The sequence below is a fragment of the Marmota flaviventris genome, chromosome 1, assembly GCF_047511675.1.
Source record: "Marmota flaviventris isolate mMarFla1 chromosome 1, mMarFla1.hap1, whole genome shotgun sequence".
Lineage (NCBI taxonomy): Eukaryota > Metazoa > Chordata > Mammalia > Rodentia > Sciuridae > Marmota > Marmota flaviventris.
The window spans coordinates 119,072,904-119,097,814 of record NC_092498.1 but is presented as its reverse complement, the minus strand read 5'-3'; the positions used below and the strand labels follow the sequence as shown (position 1 = coordinate 119,097,814).

The following is a 24,911-nucleotide window of genomic DNA, read 5'->3' as shown; positions in this document are numbered from 1 at the left end:
CAGTTTTTCCTATACAAAGATTTTGTTGGTAACTTCATGCATATCTTCCGTAAACTGAGTTGAGTACTAGCCTCGAACAGGTGGCTTTTGAGTGACATACTTAGCTAAAAATTAAGGATGCCTGTTTATTTAAAGAAAGACAGAATTATGGTATAAAAGATCATTATATAATCTTAATGTGTCAGCTGTCCAGAAAACCTAGCTAGCCTGGCACAGTGGAACATGTCTGTAATCCCAGCAACTCAAGAGACTGATGCAGGAGTATTGCAAGTTTGAGGCCAGCCTCAGCAACTAAGTGAGACCCTGTCTAAGAATTAAAAGGTCTGGGGATGTAGCTCAGTGGTAAAGCACTGCTGGATTCAATCTCCAGTACCAAAAACTTTGTGAAAAGTTCTCAGACTGGCTGGCAAGACTGTAGATGGCTTTTCTTTTTTTTCTTTTGTTGGTTCCGGGGATTGAACCAAAGGGTGTTCTACCACTGAGCTACATCCTCAGCCTTTTAAATTTTAAGACAGGTTCTCAATAAATTGCTGAGGCTGTCCTCAAACTATGATCCTTCTGCCTTAGCCTCATGAGTCTTTGGGATTACATACGTGTATCATCACATCCAACTAAGACCATAGATATGATAACTTTCTCTAACTATTATTCTTGAAAAGTTGGGATTCAGGGACCTTGCCCCCATGAATGTCCTTTCCTACTTGCTTATCATGGTGGACACTTCTAGCCAGATAAGAAGCCAGTCATTGTACAATTAGATCCTTTAACATAAAAATTTATGGTGGGACCTTTAAGAGAAGGCTAGATTAGAAGCAACCTGCCTGAGAATGTGGCTTTTTGACTTACGGTTCCCAGTAGTCCACTGGACAGTGGCAAGGCCAGCACTAAGTGGCTGAGCTATGGGAAAGGGTGGTATACCTTCCCTTACTCCCTTAAGAGCATTGAGAGAGGATAAGGAGAGGTTGAGTCCCACTCTTGGATTAGGATCTCCACTCTACCATGTGGCCTTCAGCCATATATTTAATGTCTCTAAATTTCATCCTTTTGCTCTGTAAAATGAAAATAGAATAAGACCTATCTTGTAGGACTTTATGGAGAATACTGGAGAAAATGCATGCCAAGTGCTTAGAAAAGTGCCTGACACAGTAAATGCTAACTGCTTATGATCTATTCATCTCTAGGTCACTTCTAGATGCTTTGGCCATTAACAATGAAATTGTTTTTTAAACACCTATCTTAATTATAAAATATTGATTTTTTTTTTTTAAATTTTCTTGTGAATTGAAATCGGTTCACAGAGGTAGAGTTCACCTTTTGTTCTCTTCTATAAATGTGACTCAGGTAAAATTCTTCTATAATGTCAGAATGCGTAGTGGGAGTAGATACTAAAAGATGTACCTCCTTTAGCTACAAACTTTAGATCAAGATGCTTATTTTCTAAGTGTCATTGGTAAACCATTCCATTTTAATATGGAACCAGAAAGCCCTAAAAGATTTATATATTTAGGTTTCCTTTAGTATTTTCTGCCTGTTTACTTATTGTTTTACTTTGCTTATATCCGTTGTATGAGCACTTTTTAAAGCCAAGGTTTATTTTTATTGCATTGGCCAGATCAGTGAAAAATACATGAACCAAAAAGAAAAAAATGCTTTCCTGTTTTTTCCATTCCCATTTTCTTAATTTCATATAAATTCTTCCATTAGAAGAAAATTATATCAAATCAGTCACTGATAGATGCTTGGGTGAATCCAGGTGTAAGACTTATTTGCCAACATTGTGTGATCTGATATAAATCCCAACCTCCTATAATAACTAAATGGTGCCCTTTTAGCAACTAGCTTCATGAATGGGAGATGATGGAATGAATCCCCCACACCCCATGTGTGGTTGTTCACTATTGCCCTATTAATGCTGTTGTGATCTATTTTTAAAGCTTTCTAATCTCCCCCTCCTTCAGTACTTGGAATTGAACGAAAGACCTCACAGATAGTAGGCAAGTGCTCTACCACTGAGCTACACTACCAGCCCTTTTTATTTTTTGAGATAGGATCTCACTAAGTTGCTGAGGCTGGCTTCAAACTTGTGATCATCCTGCCCCAGTCTCCCAAGTCACTAGGATTATAGATGTGTGCCATCGGGCCTAGCTTAAAACTTTCTAATCTTTTGAGAAAGTTACTCTATAGAATGAAGTGTTTGGTCAGTTCAGCAACCATCTGCAAGCCTAATGGGCCAGGACCAACACTAGTGGGCATGTGGAGGGTAAGAACAAGGAAAGGTGGTCAAAGATGGACCTCAACCTAATTGCTACTGTCAGAACAGTCACCCTCTTTAGGAAGAGCTTAGGTTACTTCTAGAGTGCTTTGGCCATTAACAATGAAATAGTTTGTTTCTTAAACACCTATCTTAATTATAAAATATTGAATTTTTTAATTTTCTTGTGTATTGAAATCAGTTCACAAAGGTAGAGTTCACCTTTTGTCCTCTTCTATAAATGTGACTTGGGTAAAATTATTTTTTTTTATTTTTATTTTTTTAGTTGTAATTGGACACAATATCTTCATTTTATTTATATGTGGTGCTAAGGATCGAACCCAGGGAGGGCTTCACTCGTTCTAGGCAAGCACTCTACCTCTGAGCCACAACCCCAGCCTGGTAAAATTCTTCTATAATTTCAGAATGCATAGTTGCTTCTGCGTAGGATCCTACAGAAAGAAATTGCTTAGGATCTTAACTATTGTTGTTTTGGACTTATATTCAGATTAATTTGCTTTCTGCTTTAATGATGACCACCAAAAGTGGGTGCCCACATTGGTAATTCACAAATAGATTGGGGAAGTTTCACAGTTACTCTTTAAGGAAGACTGCTGCAACTAAGAAAATGTGTTCATACTTCCTTGGGTATGTGACACTTGGGCAAATAACAGATTGTTCTTGCCTGATCAAGTTTTAGTAACTTGTGCAAAAACTGAGGTCTCAGCTGGGTATTTACTCAATTTTTTTGCCCAGGTGATAATTTTTGTGAAATTGCCCATTATCAGTAAGTTCCCATGGATTCTTACAAAAGGGTAAACTCACATTCTCTCATGAAATATTCATGAGGAGGGAGCACTCCTAGTTAAGAGTGGGCATTTTCCAAGTATTTTGCCTTTAGCCACAGTTGAGAGTTTTCTTCGAAAATATCCCCCAAAAGGTCTGTTTTTCCAGAAATTACTGATGTGAAGGGCTTTTAATGAGATGGCAGTTGAACACTTCTCTTAAGAGACTGGAAGAGCCATAAGGGCAAGGATAAGAATCATCTGCTGATGCTGGGCACTGAGCCTGGAACACAGGAAGAGTTCTGTAGACAGTGAAGAAAAGAGCAATTGCAATAACTTAACTCGTGGTTTCTTTCCTCACTGCTTAAGGGAGGGATTCTCTCAGGCATTTTAAAGGGGGATACTATCTTTTATACATTTTTAGGACCTTTTGGAATGTAACACATTTGGCTTTCTAAACCCAGCAAGGAGGCGCCCTCTCTTGGACCTTGGGCCACATTTTGAGAAAAATGCTCAATTCAAAGCTTTTCTTCTTCTTTTTTTTTTTTTTTTTTCCTTTATGGTGCTGGGAATTGAATCTAGGGCCTTAGGCATGTCGCATGAGTACTCTACCACTAAGCTACACTATTGGCCTCAACTCAAAGTAGTAATTTTTTTTTTTTATACTAGGTTTTTAACCATGGGTGCTTTGCTGCTGAGCCACATCACCAGTCTTTTCTTTTTATTTTATTTTATTTTATTTTATTTTGAGGAAGGGTCTCTCTAAGTTACTTAGGACCTGGCTCAGTTGCTGAGCTGGACTTGAATTTGCTATTCTCCTTCCTTAACCTCCCAAGTTGCTGGGATCACAGGCAGCACCACTGCATCTGTCATTAAAATATTTCTTTATCTTGACCAGCAGGACCAAAATTTGGCCCTCCTAAATGTTTTGTGGATGTGTTAAAATGTTAATCTTTTCCGGTTGATTCTTTTTTTTTTTTTATTTTTTTTATTTTTTAGTTTCAGGTGGATACAGTATTGTTTTTTATTTTTATGTGGTGCTGAGGATCAAACCCAGTGCCTCACACATGCTAGGCGAGCACTCTACCCCTTGAGCCACAATCCCAGCCCTTCTGGTTGATTCTTAAATCATCAGCGTTTCAGCAAATAGCTAATAGTAATGAAGAACTTAGATCCTTGTTATATGTTGGAGTTAAAAGGTTTTTTTCCTCCAAACAAACCCCATTGTTTAGAAACTTCTGTATATTGAGAATACATTTATTTTTTTAAATTGGCTCTTTTTAGTTATACTTAATGAGAATATGTACATTTAACGGTGAAGTATATCATCCTTGGGTAGCAATATACTAAGGTTCTTAGTTTGATGTTTGAATTTGAGAAGGGTAAGGCAATTTGTAATAATCTTTGAGTTACATCTTTGTTGTTGTTGTTTGTTTTTTTAATGTGGTGCCCGGGAATCGAACATAGTGCCTTGTGCATGCTAGGCAAGCACTCTACCACTGAGCCACAACCCCGGCCCCTTGAGTTACTTCTAGTAGCAGAAAATTATTTATTTGACAGTGTTTTTTTTTTTTTTCCCTCCCCTGTAGTATTATGTGTATTTCCTACGTTGCAGGGTATTTCCTGTTTCTACCTGAATATATTTTCCTCCTTCAGTGGGGAGGTGGTGGTGCCAAGGACCAAACTCAGGGCCTCATTGAATATTAGGCAAGGGCTGTATCACTGTAAACTGGAAAACTTTGAAGCCTTTTGCACAGTGCTTTTTAGGATTTTGTACTGTGACATCTGCTATTGGTATTACTACTATTGGTCTATTTGCCCTGCCTCCCTGCCCCCCTGCCCCAATGTTGTATTTATCTCCACAGGTCTGTTTTGTTTTGTGCTTCTGGGGATTGAACTAGGACCTTGAGCATGCTAGGCAAAGCTCTTTCTCTAAGCTATATCCCCATCCCGTCTTCAAAGCTCTGACACTCTATCTGCCCTGCACATTTGTCTGAACTCTTGTCTTTATTGATTTATAGGTGGCATGACAGTTTTTTTAATTTATTGTGTTTTGGTTTTTGTATTGGGGGATTGAACCCAGGGGTGCTTAGCCACTGAACTATATCCCCAGCTTTTTTATTTTTTATTTTGAGACAGGGTCTCATTAAATTGCTTAGTGCCTCGCTGAATTGCTAGGGCTGACTTTGAACTTGAGATCCTCCCCTGCCTCAGTCTCCCAAGCCACTGGGATTACAGGTGTGTGCCTCTGTGCCCGGCCTTTGACAGTTTTTTTGAGAATTTAGACTGCCTCTAGACATTGTCTTATATTTGAAATTCTGTTTATCTTAGGCATCTAAACTTTTTTAGGTATTTCTACCCAATAAATAAGGTAATTTATAAGTAAATCCTAAATAAATGAAAGTATTTAATTGATATCCTGGTTTTAAAACTAAAATTTCCTCTGGTTGTAGGATATTTTGCTCACCTGAAAACATTTAAAGACTCCAGCTATCTGAAGACACTGAGTGAATTTGTGCCATTGTTATATGCAGTGATTCCTATAGGCTGAGAGAGCAAATCTATCCCTCTGATACCTCAAAATATGGAAGCAGCCTGCATTCTCCTCTTGTGAGGTCTGGAATGGGAGTGTTGTAGAGGTCATGGCACAATGCTCCATGCTTTCTTGCTAGGCAGTTGCAGCATTTTACTGCTAATGAAAGTTTGTGAATTGCTTTATTTATTTTATTATGAAAATGTTTATATATATATATCAATAAGAGGCAGTCGATTTTGTGTATATTCATATAAGTGTGCATGTATGTGTATTGGTTTGTATGTATGTTTGCATCCATATAGAAATGCATGTGTTTCCTGGGTCAGATGAAAGAGCCTATAACCAAATAAACACACACCTTGTTCCCAAATTTTGGTTTCTTATGGGACTAGAATTTCTCAGACAAATGGCTAAATCCAGCATTAGGACAGGATAGGTACAAGCTAAATCAGTAAAGCAGTGTTTTTTTATTTGTTTTGTTTTGTTTTTACAAAAGATGGGAGCATATTGAAAGAACATGTGAGCCAGCCTGAAAAAAGCTTCAGCTGACAATCTGGGATAATTTGGGCACTAAAATAATTAAGAACAATAACAAATTATAGATCATTGGAAAAACTAAGAATCATGATTCCATATCAATATAAAGAATAACTGGGGAGCTGGGATTGTGGCTCAGTGGTAGAGCATTTGCCTAGTATGTGTGAGGCACTGGGTTTGATTCTCTGCACCACATATGAATAAATGAATAAAGTAAAGACATAATGTCTAAAAAATTTTTTTTAAAAATAATAACTGGGGGAGAAGGAAAGATGTATGTTTACATATGATGCCAAGTGCTAGCAGCTGAATATCATGGCATCCAGCAGTGATACTGTTTCTCTTAAGTTAGTGTTTGGCTCCAGGAATACTTTAACCTTAAGCATAAGGAAACCTCAGACAAAGCTAAAATGAATGTTCTCTTAAAAAGTGAGAGGTATGTAGTAGAGCACTTACCTAGCAAGTTCTAGGTCCTAGATTCAATCCCAATACTGCAAAAAAGGGAGAGAGACTACATTATTTAGAAATGTCAGTGTCATAGTAGATAAAAGTTGTAGAGACCCAAGTGAGATAACAACCAGATTCTAGACTGGTTCCTGTGTTTGAAGGGAGAGAAAGTAAAAATAAATGACAAAATTGGAATGGGGGGGTAGATTAAAGTATTATTGATAACTGTAGTTATATAAATCTGACAGGCCTTTTCAACCAGGGTCTGCAGAAGTCCCTATATCTGAAGTCATCTATTGTTTGTGATGGGTTGATGTCTCTCCTCCGCTGAAGACACAGTCCTTGAGAGAATGGAAAAAGTGTCCCTGAAATAATTTCTGAGCTGGGCAAGGTGTTACATGCCTAATCTTAGCTACTCGGGAGGCTAAGGCAGAAGGATTACAATTTGAGGCCAGCCTTTGGCATCTTAGCAAGACCCTGTCTCAAAATTAAAAAGAAAAAAAAAATCTGTAGGGCCAGATTCTCTCTTGGAACTAGATAAGAGATTGTAAAAGAATATTCTCATTCTTTTTTTGTTATAATTATCAACTTTAATTGTGCAACTTGATGGTTTTCACTGACATTTCTATACGTGCATAAATTGTGCTTTTATCACGATTACCATCCCGCTAAACCATTACCTCTCTTCCATTGCATAGCATTCTTGTCCAAACCTCCATCCTTCCTGAAATAAGTCAAAAGTACAAATAAGAATTGTGTGAAATGTTTAAGGTAGATACTCAGAATTAATCAGAGGAGAAAGAAGTTGAAAGTGTATGGCCTGAAAACTGTAATTCAAAATCCCCATTTGATTTCTCTTTTTAGGAGGAGCTCTTGGATATAAAAGAACGCCCCCATTCCAAACAGAGACCTTCATGCCTTTCCGAAAAATATGACAGGTATCACTATCATTATAAGTCATTAAGTTCTACTTGTAAATTTTTTGTTCATTTGTTTTATCACACTTGGTAAATTAAGAATAATCTTAAGGTTTTTGGGCACAATTATAAATGAAGAAAGGACTTCATGAGATAATAACATGAACTTCAGGAAACTGATCATGAAACTAAAACTAGAAAATGATTTGATCAAAGTCACATAGAAAGCAGAAAAAATAGGGCTGGAGTTATAGCTTAGTGGTAGAAAGCTTGCCTCGCATGCACAAGGACCTGGGTTCAACAGCCAGTACTACAACAACAAAATAAACAGGAAAGAGAGATGAGACTTGAACCCAAGAGTCCTCACCAGGATCTTTTCTCCATACTTTATGGTTCTTGCTCTGTGCTTTTAGGGTACTTCTTTAAGGGCCTGCCCCAGGAGTGTTCTAAGCCCTTTACCTGTGTCCCCCCAAACCAATAACCATTTAATCATTCACATTAGCCTTATTGCTTCTTAGCCTCTTTTAGAAAAGATAGACAGCTTTGGTTTGAAGACACTACAACTGAAAATGGTCTGAAAATCTCCTATAATAACCCTCTCTCATACTTCTTATGATCACCTTAGTCATTTCTTAAATAGCAAGGTAAGGGGCTGGATTGTGGCTCAGTGGTGGAGTGTTTGCCTCACACTGGGTTTGATCCTCAGCACTACATAAAAATAAAGGTATTTTGTCCATCTATAATCTATAACTAAAATAATTAAAAAATAAAATGTAAAGATCCATCAAGAACTAAAAATATATATTAAAAAATGAAAGTAGATGATTCATATTTGTTCATGTTTTTAACATACAAAGTATCATATTAGGTTTCATTTCTTAGTTGAGTGGGTCACTTAAATTTTGTATGTGGACTCAAGGCTGTTAAACCTAGATGCTTCACCACATTCTCCTGATGAAGATGATATTAGAATAATGACTATTTTGATTGGCTAGCATTTTTAGCATTTATCTTCAGATATGCCTGTGGTGTTGGTTTCCTTGTTTTTTTGTTTGTTTGTTTTTCATTGTAAAACCTTTTTATGCCTCAGGTTGGAATTGTTGCAACTGTTTCTTCTTGACACAGTTATAAGCAGGGGCTGAGGCTGTGGCGCAGCAGAAGCACACTTGCCCAGCATTTGTGAGAATTGGATTCAGTTCTCAGCACCTCAAAAAAATAAATAAAATAAAGGTCTATCAACAACTAAAAAAACATTTAAAAAAAATAAAGTTATAAGCAGACATACTAACTTTTATTCTGAAGTAGGGACATTGTACCTAGTGATAATACCAAAAATAAGAGATGAAGAGGAAAAGAGCTTCATTCTGTTGTTTCTCTTCTCTTTGAGAATGAAGATTTGTTGGGCTCTTAAACTCCAAGTAATCCTCACAAACAGCAGAAGATAGGTAATATCTCCTTTATTGTAAAAGGTTTCAAACTGAGAGGTTGGCTCACTTTTTCAAATGAGCCACTGGTAGAGCACTTGCCTACCATGTGCAAGATGTGTATTTACTCCCCCAGTACTACAAAAATAAAAAGTTATGTACCTACTACGTAGTAAATACTGAGTCAAGTGCTGCCACATACTTCTGCTTCATGGAAGGCAGCCCACGAAAGACATATGTGGAGTATGATGTCACTATATAGTGCAGCCTGTTCTGCTTTATGGTTATCCTTTTTGTGAAGACAGCCCAAAAACATGTCTAGGATGTGGTAGCAAAGCTAGAATTTGATCCCAGATTGTTGGGCTCCAGAGCTTTTGCTCTGCACAGTCTACTGCCTATCACTTCATTAAAGAGGGAATCAAAGGGCTGGTGTTGTGACTCAGCGGTAGAATGCTCATCTACCATGTGGGAGGCACTGGGTTTGATCCTCAGCACCACATAAAAATAAATAAAATAAAGGTATTGTGTCTAACTACAAAAAAGGGGGGAGGGGATCAACACAAAAACCTAAACTACACATCCTAGGTGCTAAAGAGATGTCCTGCTTGTGGAAAAAGTGAGACTGCATAAAGTTTTGGAAAAAATACATATTAAACATTCCAGGAAGTGCTTCTGTTAAAAGGATTAAGGTTTTTTGTTTTTGTTTTTTCTTTTTATCAGCTGTTAGTACTGATGAGTAATCAAAATGTTTATGAAAATTTTTGTATAGGACAAGTATAGTTAGTATAATCCATATGTACCCCTAAGATTTGTGCCCTACATGTTTCATTTGTATACAGACCACTGGTTGGTTATTTGTTTAGTACTAGGGATTGAACTTCCACTGAGCTACATCCCTTTCCTATTTATTTATTTATGGTGCCAGGGATTGAATTCAGGGACGCTTAACCACTGAGCCACATCCCTAGCCCTTTTTTGTATTTTATTTAGAGACAAGGTCTCACTGAGTTGCTTAGGGCCTTGCTAAATTGCTGAGGCTGGCCTTGAACTCGCCATCTTTCTGCCACAGCCCCACAAGCTGCTGAGATTACAGGCATCTACCATCATACTGTCTTCCTCTTTATTTTTTATTGAGACAAGGTCTCACTAAGTCACTGAGGGTCTCACTAAATTTTTCCCCCCTTGAGTACCAAGGATCAAACCCAGGGGCAACTTACTACTGAACCACATCCCCAGCCCTCACTAAGTCGCTAGGGTTCATTAATTTGCTGAGGCTGGATTTGAACTTGCTTCCCTTCTACCTCAGCCTCCCGAGCCACTGGGATTACAGTGTGCCACCACACCCAGCTAAATTCCTGAGACTGGCCTCAAACTTGGGATACTCCTTCCTCAGTTTCTGATTGACTGGGATTACAGGCATGCACTACATTACCCAGCACACCATTGGTTTCAAGTTCATGTTGGTATTATTAAATTAATTGCTTGTTTTTGTTCTCATCTTAAGAGGTAACCATTCTGAAGGCAACCATGAAATTTTGTATTGGAAAGGGGTTTCCTTAACTTATTACCTGAAGAGGTTAGAGATTAGACTACCCACGTATATAGTTCATGGCTGCAAATGCTAACTCTCAGTACCTTTTGACCTACAGTGATGGTGTCTGGGACCCTGAGAAGTGGCATGCCTCTCTTTACCCAGCTTCAGGGCGTAGCTCACCAGTGGAAAACCTGAAGAAAGAGTTGGATAATGACCGACCCTCCCTGGTGCGTAGGATCATAGGTGAGTGAGTACAGTCTCTTATAAGTAGAGACAGAGGTTTGGGGGAGGCAAGCTCTTAGCTGCTAGTTTCATTGTTAGCTGTGAGTTTTATGTATGGTGGCAGGGAGCTGTTTTCAGGAAACTGATTTACTAGTTGAAATTTTCCTAATTAATAAGGTAATATTATAATCTTCCTATATGGCAATGGCAAGTAGACTGTGTTATTAGGATATGTAGAGATGTCTTTCATTGGTGTGCATAATAACAAAGCTGTTCTGTAAATCTGATCATGCTTCATCTCATACAAAATTAGTACTTAGGTGTAAATTGGTTCTGACAATTATTAATTTATAATGAACTGTGAGCAAAATAGAGTTTGGAAATGGTTTGAGACTAGAATAAAGTTTGATCTTATGTACCTTTTCTCTTTAAACTAGAAAAGATATTATTTAAGGGTGAAATGGGGACTTGGCAATATAAAAATCATTTAAGGAACTCGTAAGAAATTCTTTTGAGATGAGAAGACCCATCATAAAAACTTGGAACTGAGCAAAGAAGATATGGGTGGCTCTAGATTGAGTTGTAAGTTTCTCCTACACAAACTGGGCACAGTAGCACACACCTATAATCGTTGGGACTTGAAAGGATGAGATAGGAGGATCACAAGTTCAAGACCAGCCTGAGCAATTTAGTACAGCCCTAAGCAACTTGGCAAGACCTTATCTCAAAATATAAAAAGAGCCGGGGATGTGGCTCAGTGGTAAAGTGACCCTGGGTTCAATGTCCAGTATCCAAAAAAAAGATTGTTCTATACAGTCTGTAAGTACACTTAGGCTGAAGATACATCTCAGTGGTAGAACATTTGTCTATCATGCATGAGGCCCAGGGATCAATCCCCAGTACCACCCAAAAACAAAACAAAAAATGTATGTGTGTCCACACACATTCTAACAGAATTAGAGACTTTATTAAAATGGTGAAAACTCCCAGACATTGTAGCACATACATATAATCCCAGCAGTTTGGGAGGCTGAAGCAGGAGGATCTGGAGTTCAAAGCCAGCCCCAGCAACTTAGACCCTATTTCTAAATATTTTTTAAGAGGGCTGGGGGGCTGGGGCTATAGCTCAGTGGTAGAGTGCTTGCCTAGCATGTGTGAAGCACTGGGTTCAATCCTCAACACCACATAGATACAATACCTTTATTTATTTTTTTATCTACAATTTTTTAAAAGTGGGGGTGCTGGGGAATGTGGCTTGGCAGTTAAGCACCCCTGGGTTCAATCCCTGCTATCAAGAAAGAAAAAAAAAAAGTGAAAATTTAGAAGGAACATGAATATCCATTAGTGGAAGTAGATTGAATAGACTTTGGTATATCCATATATAGGATTATTACATTGTTTGTTCTGTCACAATGTGTTATAGGTGTGTTTATTATAAATTATATGCATGTGTTTTGAGTAATAATCTAGTTATACAAAACTATCTACATTGTATCCTGTTTTTGAAAAAACAGACTAGCACAGATATTCCAGGAAAGTCTATACCAAAACATCCTGGAACTAATTCTGGTGAGATGACTAAAGGAAGTTCTTCTCAATTGGACTAAACTTCAGTTTTCTGGGTTTTCTAGGAAAATATTTTTTACATGACAACATGTTTGTTTTTCTTAGTTTATTAAAATTTACATACAGTAGCCTGCACATACAGAATGCCATTAGAAAAAGTTCAGACTGTTGTGTAACTTGTGAAACCATTATCACAATAAAGTAAAAATACTAAGCATTTCCATCACCCCCCAAAATTACCAGGTATCTGAGTCCCTCCTTTTAACCTCTCCTCACCCTCCTCAACCAGGCAAGCTGTAAATTGCTTTCTATCACTGTAGACCAGTATATATTTCTTAGAATTGTATATAAATGGAATTGTTACAATGTGTACTCCTCATGTATACCTTCTTTCACTCAATTAAGATTTATCCCTGTAGTTCAATGTGTAGTTTGTTCTTTTTTATTCCATTATATGGATTTATCAGTTGATAGACATTTGGGTTGTTTAGTTTTTGACTGTTAACCAAAGCTGCTGTGAACATTAATGTATAAGTCTCTGCATGGACATATGCTTTCTTATCTCTTGGCTAAATACCTAGGTGTAAAATGCCTGAGTTGTATGGTAAATGTATATTTAATGTTTTGAAAAACTGCCAAGCTCTTTGACAAAGTGTTCTATTTTACATTTCCACCAGCAGAATATGAGGGTTCTGCTTGTTCCACGTTCCTGTCAGCACTTGAAATGTTCACTTTTTAATTTTAGCCATTCTAATAGGTGTGTAGTGATATCACATGGTCTAATTTGCATTTCCCTTTTCATGTGGTGTTTTTTTGGTGGTGGTGGTTGTTTTTAGTTTTTGTTTTTTGAGACAGGGTCTCGTGAAGTTACTGAGGCTGGTCTCAAACTTGTGATCCTCTTTCCTTAGCCTCCCCAGGTGCTGGGATTATGGGTGTACACCACCATGCCCACTCTTTTTTTTTTTTTTTTTTTATTTGTCTTTTGTTACTGAGCTTTTAAATACTCTAAATACAGATTCTTTTTTTTTTTTTTTTTAGTTGTAGATGGACATAATATCTTTATTTTTATGTGGTGCTGGGGACCGAATCCACAGCCTCACACATACAAGGCAAGCACTCTACCACTGAGCTACAACCCCACCCCCAAATACAGATTTTTCGTAAGAAATATGCCAAAAATATTTTGTCATTGTTTGCTCTGTCTTTGCATTCTCTAATTGGTGTCTTTCAAACAATGGAAATTTTACATTTTAATCAAGCCCCATTTATCTGTATTTTAAAATGGATCATAGTTTCTTTGTCATGGCTGAAAAAGCTTTTCCTAATCCAGTGCCACAAAGATTTTCCTCATGTTAGGCTTTACAGTTATGTGTGATGCATTTTATTATTTTGTGTGTATGACTGTTCAATACCATCTACTGAAGAAAGACTTTTTAAGCAGTTATTTTTTTTTCCAAATACTGACACCTATTAGTTTTTTAGTAGATAAAACATTTGCTTTTACTTAAATTAGTAAGGTCTTATCAGATACTAATCACAGAAAATCGTATAGTGTGAAGTACTTTTGCTGCTCCAAAGAGAAAAGGCAGAAGTCTTACTTAAATAATACTGTATGAGTTACTATGAATCTGTTGATAGGCCCCCCATTACTTTTTTTTCAACCCTACCCCTTCTACATCACCTAAAGAAAAAAATCCTTATGGCTTTGGTTACCATTCTCTTTCCCTCTCTTTCCAGATCCTCGAGAGCGTGTGAAAGAAGACGACTTAGATGTTGTTCTCATCCCACAGAGACGAAGCTTTGGCGGGGGCTGTCATGTGACAGCTGCTGTTAGCTCCCGTCGCTCAGGAAGTCCATTGGAGAAAGAGAGTGATGGGCTTCGCCTGCTTGGTGGACGAAGAATTGGCAGTGGGAGGATAATCTCTGCCCGGACCTTTGAGAAGGATCACCGTCTTAGTGATAAGGACCTACGCGACTTGAGAGACAGAGATCGTGAGAGGGACTATAAGGACAAGCGTTTCAGGGTTTGTTTTCTAGACCTTTTGACACCTCACATGTTTGGGGACTTAATATTAGAACCTAGATGAATATAGCCCACTTTTAACTAATAAACAAGGAGGAATAGAGCAGGGTGGGCAGGGGGACATGGTGATGGGCTTCAAGTCCACAGCATAGTTTATTTATTGAAGTAAGCATTATTAGTTAATTTGTTAAGACTTTGATTAAAGTACAAATGTTTTGACTAGAATTTTTTTTTCTTTTTTTAAAATCTTTTTGTACTTTTCCAGAGGGAGTTTGGGGATAGTAAGCGTGTCTTTGGAGAACGTAGAAGAAATGATTCATACACAGAAGAAGAACCAGAATGGTTCTCAGCTGGACCCACAAGTCAGTCTGAAACAATTGAACTGACTGGCTTTGATGATAAGATACTAGAAGAAGATCACAAAGGTAGAAAAAGAACAAGGCGACGGACGGCCTCTGTGAAGGAAGGTCTGTATAAACTTCGGGAGGGAAGTTCATTTTTAAATAGGATGTGATTATCATTGGCTTAATTGCATACTTAGGAATGGGCACCTGTTGGTACAAAATGTAAAGTTTATTATGTTGCAGTTTGATTTTTAAAATTGCTTCCTAAGCAAAATTTCACAATACTATCTTAACCTTTGCCTACTGTACTAAACAGGTATTGTGTTATCCTGTGTGCATTGTTTTTTTTATGAACACAATTCATGAAGGGTTCCTCAAGGTTGGTAAACATGGTGAAAATAAAGAGGGTTTTCAATTATGTACTAGACACAGTGGTACAGTGGTGTGTTGTTTCTGTATAATAAATCCTAACAACTCTGTGGTATAGGTCTTTTTTTTGGTACTGGGGATTGAAACTAGGGATGCTTTACCACTGAGCTAAGTTGATGAGGGCCTCACTAAGTTGCTGAGGATGGCTTTGCCTTCCAAGTTGCTGGGATTACAGACGTGTGCCACTGTGCCAGGTGGTATAGGTACTTTTACGCCCATTTCACAGAATAGAACATAGAGGCTCAGAGGTCTTAAATGACAGAGACCACTTCCTTACCATGCTGATAGACCATCCCAGATCAGTCATTTGTGATTTACCTTCTCCCAAACTGTTTTATCAGCTGTTTGATAAGCTCCTTGCTAAACTGTAGGAGCCAGAGTTGATGTGTGTGAAGAGTCTGGTGCAACATAGGGGCACACTTATTTTCAGGGCAGTGACCTGGCTGTAAGATGACCATCCTTGTGCTGATGATCTTGGCCTGGGGTTGTACTGAAGCTGCTGCAAAGAAAAAGATATTCCATAACATAATCTGTGCTTTTCTGTTTCTTTTTTAAATACCAGGGATTGAAGCCAGGAGTACTTAACGACCAAGCCACATCCCCACCCCTTTTATTTTGAAACAGTCTCACTAGATTGCATATGGCCTCACTAAGTTGCTGAGGCTGGCTTTGAATTTAGGATCCTCCTACCTCAGCCTCCCAAGCCCCTGGGATTACAAGTGTGCACCACCATGCCTACCTTAACATAATCTTAATGGGTAGACTTGTTTCTTTGTAAGGTGAAGACAATGCTTTGTCATACCTATAAGGGTTGCTTTTAGCTGTAAAGATTAAATTTGCACATCAGAGCTCAGCCTCTCCTGGACACTTATGCAGTACATTTTAATATTAAAGATTTTTTTGTTGTTGTTTGCTTTTAATAAATGGATGAGCAAAGTACAGACTTTTTATGGCTCCCACATTACCCTTACAGTGGGAAATAAAACTGCAGCAAAATGTCTATTATTTGTCCTGAATTTGGCAGTCAGGTTCTGGTGGATACAATGGGCCAAGGAGAAGCATACACTGATGAGGCTATTGAGTTTATTTTTGCTAGGGCTCAGTTTCTTTTTCCCCACCTCTTTCCCCTTACATTACTAGGAATTCAATCCAGGGTGTATGCATACTAGGCAAACACTCTACCAATGAGTTGTATCCTCAGCTCCTTTATCTTATTTTTAGACAGGTTCTTGCTGTGTTGCCAGGCTAGCCTCAAACTTGAGATCCTCCTGCCTCAGCCTCCCAAGTAGCTGGAATTACCGATGTGTACCACCATACCCAGCTTAAGGCTCAGTTTGTCTGTAAAGTGGAAACAATTCCTCCACCACAGCACTTGTTTTAGTTTAACTGTCAGTCTTTAAAAACCCACTGGAGAAACTGCCTATTGCTTTGTCCATGGCTTATAAAGGTGTCTCTCTCGTTACCTGAGGACCCCTGAAGGATTAGGATTCTTAGCAGGCATCCCCATAGAGGAGACATGTAGCCTTATACACACAGTTTTATGTGGAAGAGTTTGGGTAGCTATCCTAGGCTTGCTAGTACTGAGCAAGGCACTTATCTTTTGTGCTATTGTATTTCCCTGCTTTGCTATCTAGCTTCTTGGAGCATTGTTGGAATTAAAACAGAAGTTAGCATTTAATTTGTGTTCTAGAATATCCAAGCTGATTAAAATAACAAGACTACAGTATTTCTTGGGGAATTTTGAGAAGGGATAGGTCCATGCTGTGTTTTGTTCTTTTTGTTTAATTTTTTTCCCTCGCTCTTAGAAAGATTCCTGTCTACCAGGATCTTGAAACTATAGACAACTTTTTTAAGTGTCTTTGCAGGGGGTGAGTTGTAGGGAGTTCAGTTCTTAAAAGTGTTTAATGCTTGGTGTCTCTCATTGTACTTGTTCAGAGTTTGGCTTTGTTTTTTAGAGCCCTTCCAAATGACAGATTTTTGTTTGTTTGTTTTTGTTTGGTTGGTTGTTTTGTTTTGCTTTGCTTTTTGCCTATACTTTGGCAAAAATTAAGATGTGAAATTAATTAGATGTTTAGTACGTGGTAGCTTTATTTACCCATGTATTGCCATCTTAAAAATATAACTGAACAGTTCTGAGGTTACTCTATAATCTGGCACTGTAGAGTAAGACAAAGCTGATTCGAGCAGATTACCTAGTCTTAGATCTCAGTTTCATCACAGAGTTGCTATAACATAGTGTAGTAAGCCAGTCACAGTGGCACACACCTGTAATCCCAGCAGCTTGGGAGGCTGAGGCAGAAGGATCGTGAATTAAAAGCCAGCCTCAGCAACTTAGTAAGACCCTAAGCAACTCGGTGAGACCCTGTCTCTAAATAAAGTACAAAAAAGGGCTGGGAATGTGGCTCAGTGGGTAAGTGCCCCTGAGTTCAATCCCTGGTATCAAATACACACACACACACACGGTGTGATAAGTGCTCTGAGAGAGAATGCAAGGATTATAGATAAGGCAATAATTAATTTACTGCACAGAGTGCAAAAAAAGATAGAGCAGACTTCCCAGAGGAGGTAACATTTAAACTTTGCCTTGAAGGACAAGCTGTCACCAATCGTAGGCAAAAGATGTACCCTAGCTGGACACAGTGACAGTTTCTATAATCTCAGAAACTGAGGCTGAGGCAGGAGGATGGCAATTTTGTGGGCAGCCTCAGCAACTTGGCAAATCCCTAAGCAACTTAGCAAGACACTGTCTCAAAACAATAAAAAGGGCTGGGGATGTAGATCAGTAGTAAAGCACCCCGGGTTCAATACACAGTACAAAAAAAAAAAATTGCTCTTCTTCAGGTTTTACATAAATACCTTAGGTTGTTGAACCCTGACTTTAGTGGTGGTATGGATGCATGGGCAGAGCCAAAATAATTTGGTTCCACTTATTAATCAGTAAAAGACTCGTAAAGAATCTTTAAAAAAAGAAAAAAAAGCAGTATAGAAAAAGAATCCACTACAGTGTTAGAAAATTGAAGTACTTAAGAGGGGGACCATAATCTTTCCCCTATCATGTTGGAATTCTGGCATTTTTCCTCTTCCAACTCCCAGAGGAGTTGAAAGTACAGTTCTTGTGCAAGAAATCTGCTTTTAAAGTTACTTGCAGCTCAACAGGCATGGTGCAAACACCTGTAATTCCAGTGACTCAGGAGGCTGAGGCAGGAGGATCACAAATTTGAGGCCAGCTTCAGCAGTTTAGCAAGGCCTTGGTGAGACCCTGTCTCAAAACTTAAAAAAAAAATTTTTTAAAAGCTGGGGATGGACATGCCTCTGTGGTAAAGCACTTCTGGGTTCAATCTTTAGCACCAAAACAAAAACAAAAGCTACTTGTGGCTCTTCTATATGTGTGATGATGGCCAAGACCACAAAGTAAGACTGGAGTGGTTCTCTTCATCAGACTGTTTTGTCCTGGTTTTGCTTTCAGGCATAGTTGAGTGCAATGGAGGAGTAACCGAGGAGGATGAGGTGGAAGTTATCCTCACCCAGGAGCCTACTGCTGATCAGGAAGTGCCAAGGGATGCCGTCTTGCCTGAGCAGTCCCCAGGAGAATTTGACTTTAATGAATTCTTTAACCTTGATAAGGTGCCATGCTTGGCTTCGGTGAGTGTAGCAGTGCACTTGTAAATATGAATGGAGCAACAAATGGTATTTAAGATTTGTTTGTTTATTTGTTTGTTTGTTTTTGAAATGAGGTCTTGCTGCACTGCCCAAGCAAGCCTCAAACTCCTGAACTCAGGTGATTCTCCTGTTAAAATGTTGTTTTGCTAGATGCTATTGAGGTTTTTGGCTTTTAGTCTCAAATATTTCAATTTTTATTAGGGTTTTTTGTTTTGTTTTGTTTTTAAAGGCTTAATGGAAATGATTAAAAGATGATTGTGTACCAGTTAACTTTTTCTAGGTTGTTAGCATTTTAGTAAAAACACTTCAAATGTTTAAGAATATTGCTTCCTTTAACTTTGGGGGTAAGGTGGGATGTTTTTGTTTTGAGCCAGGGTCTGTCTCACTGTGCTGTCCAGGCTGGCCCTAAACTACAGGGTTCAAGTAATCTTCCTCCTGTTTTAGCCTCCCAAGCAACTGGGAATACGGGCACCATGTCTAATTATCTTCTTTCTTTTTCTTTCCCAGGGATTGAACCCAGGGGCACTTTTACCACTGAGCCACATCCTCAGCCCTTTTTTATATTTTATTTACAAACAGGGTCTCACTGAGTTACTTAGGGTCTCACTAAGTTTCTGAGGCTAGCTTTGAACTCTTAATTCTTGCACCTGAGTCTCCTGAGTGGCTAGGATTTCAGGCATGTCCCACCACATAAAGCCAAATTCTTTTATTTCTAATTATTTGTCTTTAAGACTTATTGTGAAGTGCCTTTTTTTAAATTACTGGTGATTTGTGTACACCAACCTGCATTCCTTGGAGGAGTCTATCTGCTTAGATGGTACCATTTGTGATATGATAATGCTAAAAATCTTTAGTAAAAAGAACCTGGGATACTGTATGCATTGCCATTAAACTCTTTTGAGTATAGTGTTTCTGGACTACTAAAGTAGAAACTATAAGCCATCCCTAATCTTTGCTTGCTACTTACCCTTGTTCTTATCCCTTCAACATTTATGAATTACTATAACCCCACTGAAGTTTTGGAGAAGGGTTATAACTATAGACTGTGTGCACAGAAATGGTTTTTTCTGTGGGATTTTTGTTGTTGTTTTTGGTACCAGGGATTAAACCCTGGTGCTCAACCACCGAGCCACATCCCCAACCCTTATATTTTATTTAGAAGCAAGGTCTTGTTAAGTTGCTTAGGGCCTCACTAAATTGCTGAGGCTGGCTTAAACTCACGATCCTCCTGCCTTAGCCTTGAAAGCCACTTGGATTACAGGCATGTGCCACCATGCATGGCTTTTTGTGACTCTTTTAAAAAGAGTGTGTAGAACCATGATACAGTAAAAATTTTTTAAAATTCTGTTTTTTCTTCATGTCCTATTTATAACACTAAATACATGAGTTGACTATTCCTGTAGAACTGGTCATTCACAGAATTTAACTTAAAATAATTCTACTCTTTAACTGTTGCTGCTCCTTATTTGATGACTGCATGCACAGAAAAAAATTGGGCACAACAGAGCAGACAAAATTGACCTGTCTTCTTTGTCGTTTTCTTGTTCCCCTACACTCAAAAGATGGCCACCCAGAATAAGTGAGCTGGCACTGCACAGCACTGATTAGATACAGGGCCTCAGGTGAGTTCTAGGACAATACTTACTAAATTCTCTGTGGTAAAGGGCCAGGTTTTATTTCTGGAATTAGTTAGTATGAAGTATGTCACAGGGCTGGGGTTGTAGCTCAGTGGTAGAGTGCTTGCCTGGCATGTTTTTTAAAGTACATGTCTCAGCAAATATCAAATTCTTGTAAGAGTTTCTAAGCATTTACTTTTACTTTCTGAACATATGTTAATGTAAACCAGTATGAGCCAAGAATACATTTGTCTGTAGCATTGTTCAGGAATATGTGGAATGTGTATCCAAATCAAACATGGCAAGTGTTTGCTCAGTTTTGTTCCTGAAGTTCTAGCAGCAATTTTAATTGTAAGTTTTCTACCCAGATACATCATAAAGTCTCCTAACCAATAATCCTTTGGTTCACTCCAAACACAAAGATCTTATCCAGATGTGAGATTTGTTTGTTTGTTTTTAAAAAATTTTTTTTAGTTGTTGGATCTTTTTTATGTTATTCATTTATTTATATGTGGTGCTGAGAATTGAACCCAGTACCTCACACATATGAGGCAAGCGCTATACCACTGAGCCACAACCCCAGCCCCGAGCTTAATTTATTTGATGTAAAATGGAGTGGTCCTCTTTAATTCTTTAACTTCTGAGGGTACCGTGGTTTTGGTTTTTTTTTTTTACATCAACTGTTTAGTGACTTTTTTTTTTTTTTTGCATTCTCTTAGAAGACAGATGGAAATCATATTATCAAATGTTTTCACAGCAGATCAAATTTTAGAGACCTGTACTTGACTCCAAATGTGAGCACCTGCAAAATTCATGTGTGTGCCTAGGCAGAGGAAGAATTCACTCTTTGACTTAAAATGCTAAACTTAAACTTTTAATAACAACAGGTAACATGCATGCAGTGCTGATTGCTTAAGGCTTTACATATAGTAAGTCATTTAATCTTCATAGATCTCTTGTAAATTAGTTAGTTGTTTCCATTTTACAGGTGAGGAAGTAAAAGTTTAAATAATTTGCACAAGGTAACCCAGCTATAAGTGCTGGAAACTGAACCCTAACTTAAACAGTTTTATTTAAGAATTTCTGCTCTTAACTCACCACAACTATACTCTCTCTGAAACATAAGAGGGAGGAATAGGGATTTGGCATCATCTTAACTTTTTGTTCTCATCCCCAGACAAAACCTTGGCTAATGGTGAGCAAATTGGTACTAGGCCAGAGTATCTGTCTTCAAATTTTTCATGGAGTCAATACTCATTAACCCACTTTGTCCCATCGTCCCAGATATGGAACACATGTAAAACCTTAAATATGGTACATATTATATAATATGTAACATAAGTAATGGTAATACAATAGTATTATGTTATATATATAATTTGTACATTATGATTTCCAACCTATTTTAATGAACTGTGTCAGTGTTTTTGAAGTATTTGCAGAATTGAATACTTGGGACTTAATGGTTTCGGGTATATATTTTATAAAAGATTTACTTTAAAGCCAAACTGGGATTAATAAAAACAGATGCTCTGATTGTGCCACATAATCAGCTGAACCCTAGTATACAATGCTGAGAAAATGACTAATTGGGAAAAGTATGAAAGAGTGTAAAGGATTTGAATGTCAATTGGCAAATGTATAAAGTGCTTAAAACGGTAAGCAACACACAGTAAGCTCCTCAGATATTGGATGTTAATAAATAGAAACAGAAAACAATGACAGAACTGAGAATACAGTTTTTATACCATGACTGTATAATAAGCCACAAGAAAAATCTTAAATAATGCATTAGTTCAGAAGTATTTATCAAGCAACTGTAGTACCTGGATACTGTTCAAGGAACTGAGGTTACATGAGAACACGAAGATCCTGTCCTTATAGAACTTTTTAGCAGAGGAAACAGGTGAGAAATCAGAATATACACACACATATATTTACATGTGTATATATTTGTATGCTATGTTCACTGGCATTGCAGTACCTTAGAAATTGACAAGTTGGCAGCCACAGAAATCTACACAAACTGAAAATGTGGATCACATATGCAAATAATTTGTTAAATATGTAACTGAAAGGTTTAAATAGATGCAATACTTCCTGGTAGTGCACACCTGTAATCCCAAGTGACTTGTAAAGCTAAGATGGGAGGATCACAAGTCTGAGGCCAGCCTCATAATTTATTGAGGCCCTAAGCAATTTAACAATACTGTCTCAAAATAAATAAAAAGGGCTGGGGATGTGGCTAAGTGGATAAACACCCCTGGGTTCATTTGTACAAAAAAAATAAAATAGATGCAACTCTTAACTAATACTGTCTGACACCTAACAGGGCTTAAATATGTTGAGTAAAGAAAAAGATGACATAGAAAGATCTCATTGATGTAATCAAAAGATGCTCAAAACAAAATGTGAAGAAATCAATAAACTAGAGTAAAACACAAAAATGTAATTTCCTTAAAGTGGAAAGCAGAAAAGGAAACCAAACATCAGTCAGTAAAACTGAGTGATTATCAAAGAACAAAAATATTTCATGATGTATTTGCTTATCAGAATATGAATTCAGGGATATGACTTGTCTAAATGACCTTTGTTTGAAGGACCAAACTAATAGTCACAACAGTCATGTAAAAATGCTATTGAAGCTGGGCATGGTGGCGCATGCCTATAATCCCAGCAGCTGGGGAGGTTGAGGAAGGAGGATCACAAGTTCAAAGCCAGCCTCAGCAACTTAGCAAGGCTCTAAGCAACTTAGCAAGAGCCTGTCTCTACAATAAAATGCAAAAAAGAGCTAGGGATGTGGCTCAGTAGTTAAGTGCCCATGGATTCAATCCCCAGTACCCAAAAAAAAGAAAATGGTACAGAGAATTTACTAACAAGTGAAACAACCAGAATACAGAGTTCTCAGACTCCTTGATCCACTGGTGACTGATAAGGACATAGCAGAGGATGCCCTGACCTAAGAGTTGGAGCTGTTTCCATTACTCCATTTCATTTGCCAACATATAGAGGAGAGTTTCTGTCATTAGAGTGTCCCAGCTTGCTCTATTATGAAAATTACTAAATAGATTAAACTCTTGGTTTAAATTGCTTTAGTTTCTTAGTGTTTCTGCAAAATTTTTCTAAAAGAAAGTTTGTGCTCTTGAACTATGCTTTAAAATTTGCTTATCCACTGAAGCAAAGTTAGTGACTGATCAAAATATAGAAATGACTTTCTCTATTTCTTCAATCTTTAGAAAATGTCCAGATACTTCTTGTCCTTTGCTTTTTCGTGTTCTTTTGGTATACCTTGTGGCTTTTTTCCCGTGTGACATAATCAGAGGAAATAAAGAAAATGCAAAGCTACCATTTTTTGCTATTTGTAAAATTTCAAAATTTCTTCAACACAAAAAACCATAATCATAGCTTTTAATTACTACTTTTACAGTTCTGTTATTTTGATTACAATCCTTAATTTTTCCACTGTGAAATGTCATAATGTTTATCCTACACTTTAATTAATGCAAAATTAGTGCACTCAAAAGTCATATGTAAGGCATGAGAGTCTACAAGTGGAATGTGATTGAAACTGTTTGAATAATTTCTCTGAAATAGAAGTTCCAGAAACAATCAAATTAGGGTCTTCAATTAAAATCCCTTCAAGAGAAGAATTTTATGATTTAGTTTGGATATAGATTATGAAAACATTCTTCTAGATAAGAACAAAAACTTAAATCTAACCATCCCCTACTGAATATTGGTTGGAAAATAGTGGGTTTTAGGCTTCAAATAAAATAAAATCAATCAATTCTGTCATGCATAAAAACCAGTTTGGGCTGCGCATGGTGGTGCACTCCTATAATCCCAGCAGTTCAGGAGGCTGAGGCAGAAGGATCTCCGGTTCAAAGCCAGCCTCAGCAATGGTGAAGTGCTAAGCAACTCAATAAGAGACCCTGTATCTAAATAAAATACAAAATAGGGCTGGGGATGTGGCTCAGTGGTGGTGTGTTCCTGAGTTCAATCCCCAGTACCCAATAATAAATAAAGACCAATTTGGATATTTAACTGAATTTATAATAGGGTAGAATTAAAAATTCGAATTTTAAAAATAGCTTAAATCTAGCTTTTCAAAGATTGGTGATAGAGGGTCTGAGGTAGTTCAGTGGCAGAGCGCTTGCCTAGAATGTGTGAGGCCCTGGGTTGGATCCTTAGCACCACATAAAAATAAATAGAAGCATTCTGTTTATCTACAACTACCAAAAAAAAAATGGTGCTAGAAATGACTTATGAAATATGGTGGAAAAAAAATTTCTGATCATAGTGTATCACTTAATTGTCCCTATTAAACCAAGTCTATAGAGATTGATTTGAAAGAAAACAAATAACCTATAAATTTCCCATTAAGCTCAAACAGAAATTAGATATCAGTTAAAATACCATCTTTAAGCTCTGCTTTTACACCTTCATTCCTGAATTTGTTAGGATTGAATTTTATGGTATTCCTTAAAACTTAAAGACCACCAAGATTGAACCAAGGATTTTCAATTCTCCATGGAGACTTGGTGTTTAGTTAAAGGTTACTTATTATCCTGGCAGTGGAATACTTCATTCTGGTACTGATTTTTATTTTTCAACTAAGTC

General features: G+C 37.6%; 1 protein-coding gene across 4 annotated transcripts in view; it reads left to right on the top strand.

The window, feature by feature from the left end:
- Positions 1–24,911, top strand: part of Eif4enif1 (eukaryotic translation initiation factor 4E nuclear import factor 1) — a 49,387-nt gene that overhangs the window by 5,787 nt on the left and 18,689 nt on the right. For all 4 annotated transcript variants that reach the window (XM_027953418.2, XM_027953416.2, XM_027953417.2 and 1 more), the window contains exons 3-7: positions 7,421–7,494; positions 10,547–10,674; positions 13,957–14,243; positions 14,508–14,709; positions 18,482–18,657. In XM_027953418.2, the coding sequence (XP_027809219.1) occupies positions 7,421–7,494; positions 10,547–10,674; positions 13,957–14,243; positions 14,508–14,709; positions 18,482–18,657 (867 nt within the window). The remainder of the gene's footprint in view (positions 1–7,420; positions 7,495–10,546; positions 10,675–13,956; positions 14,244–14,507; positions 14,710–18,481; positions 18,658–24,911) is intronic.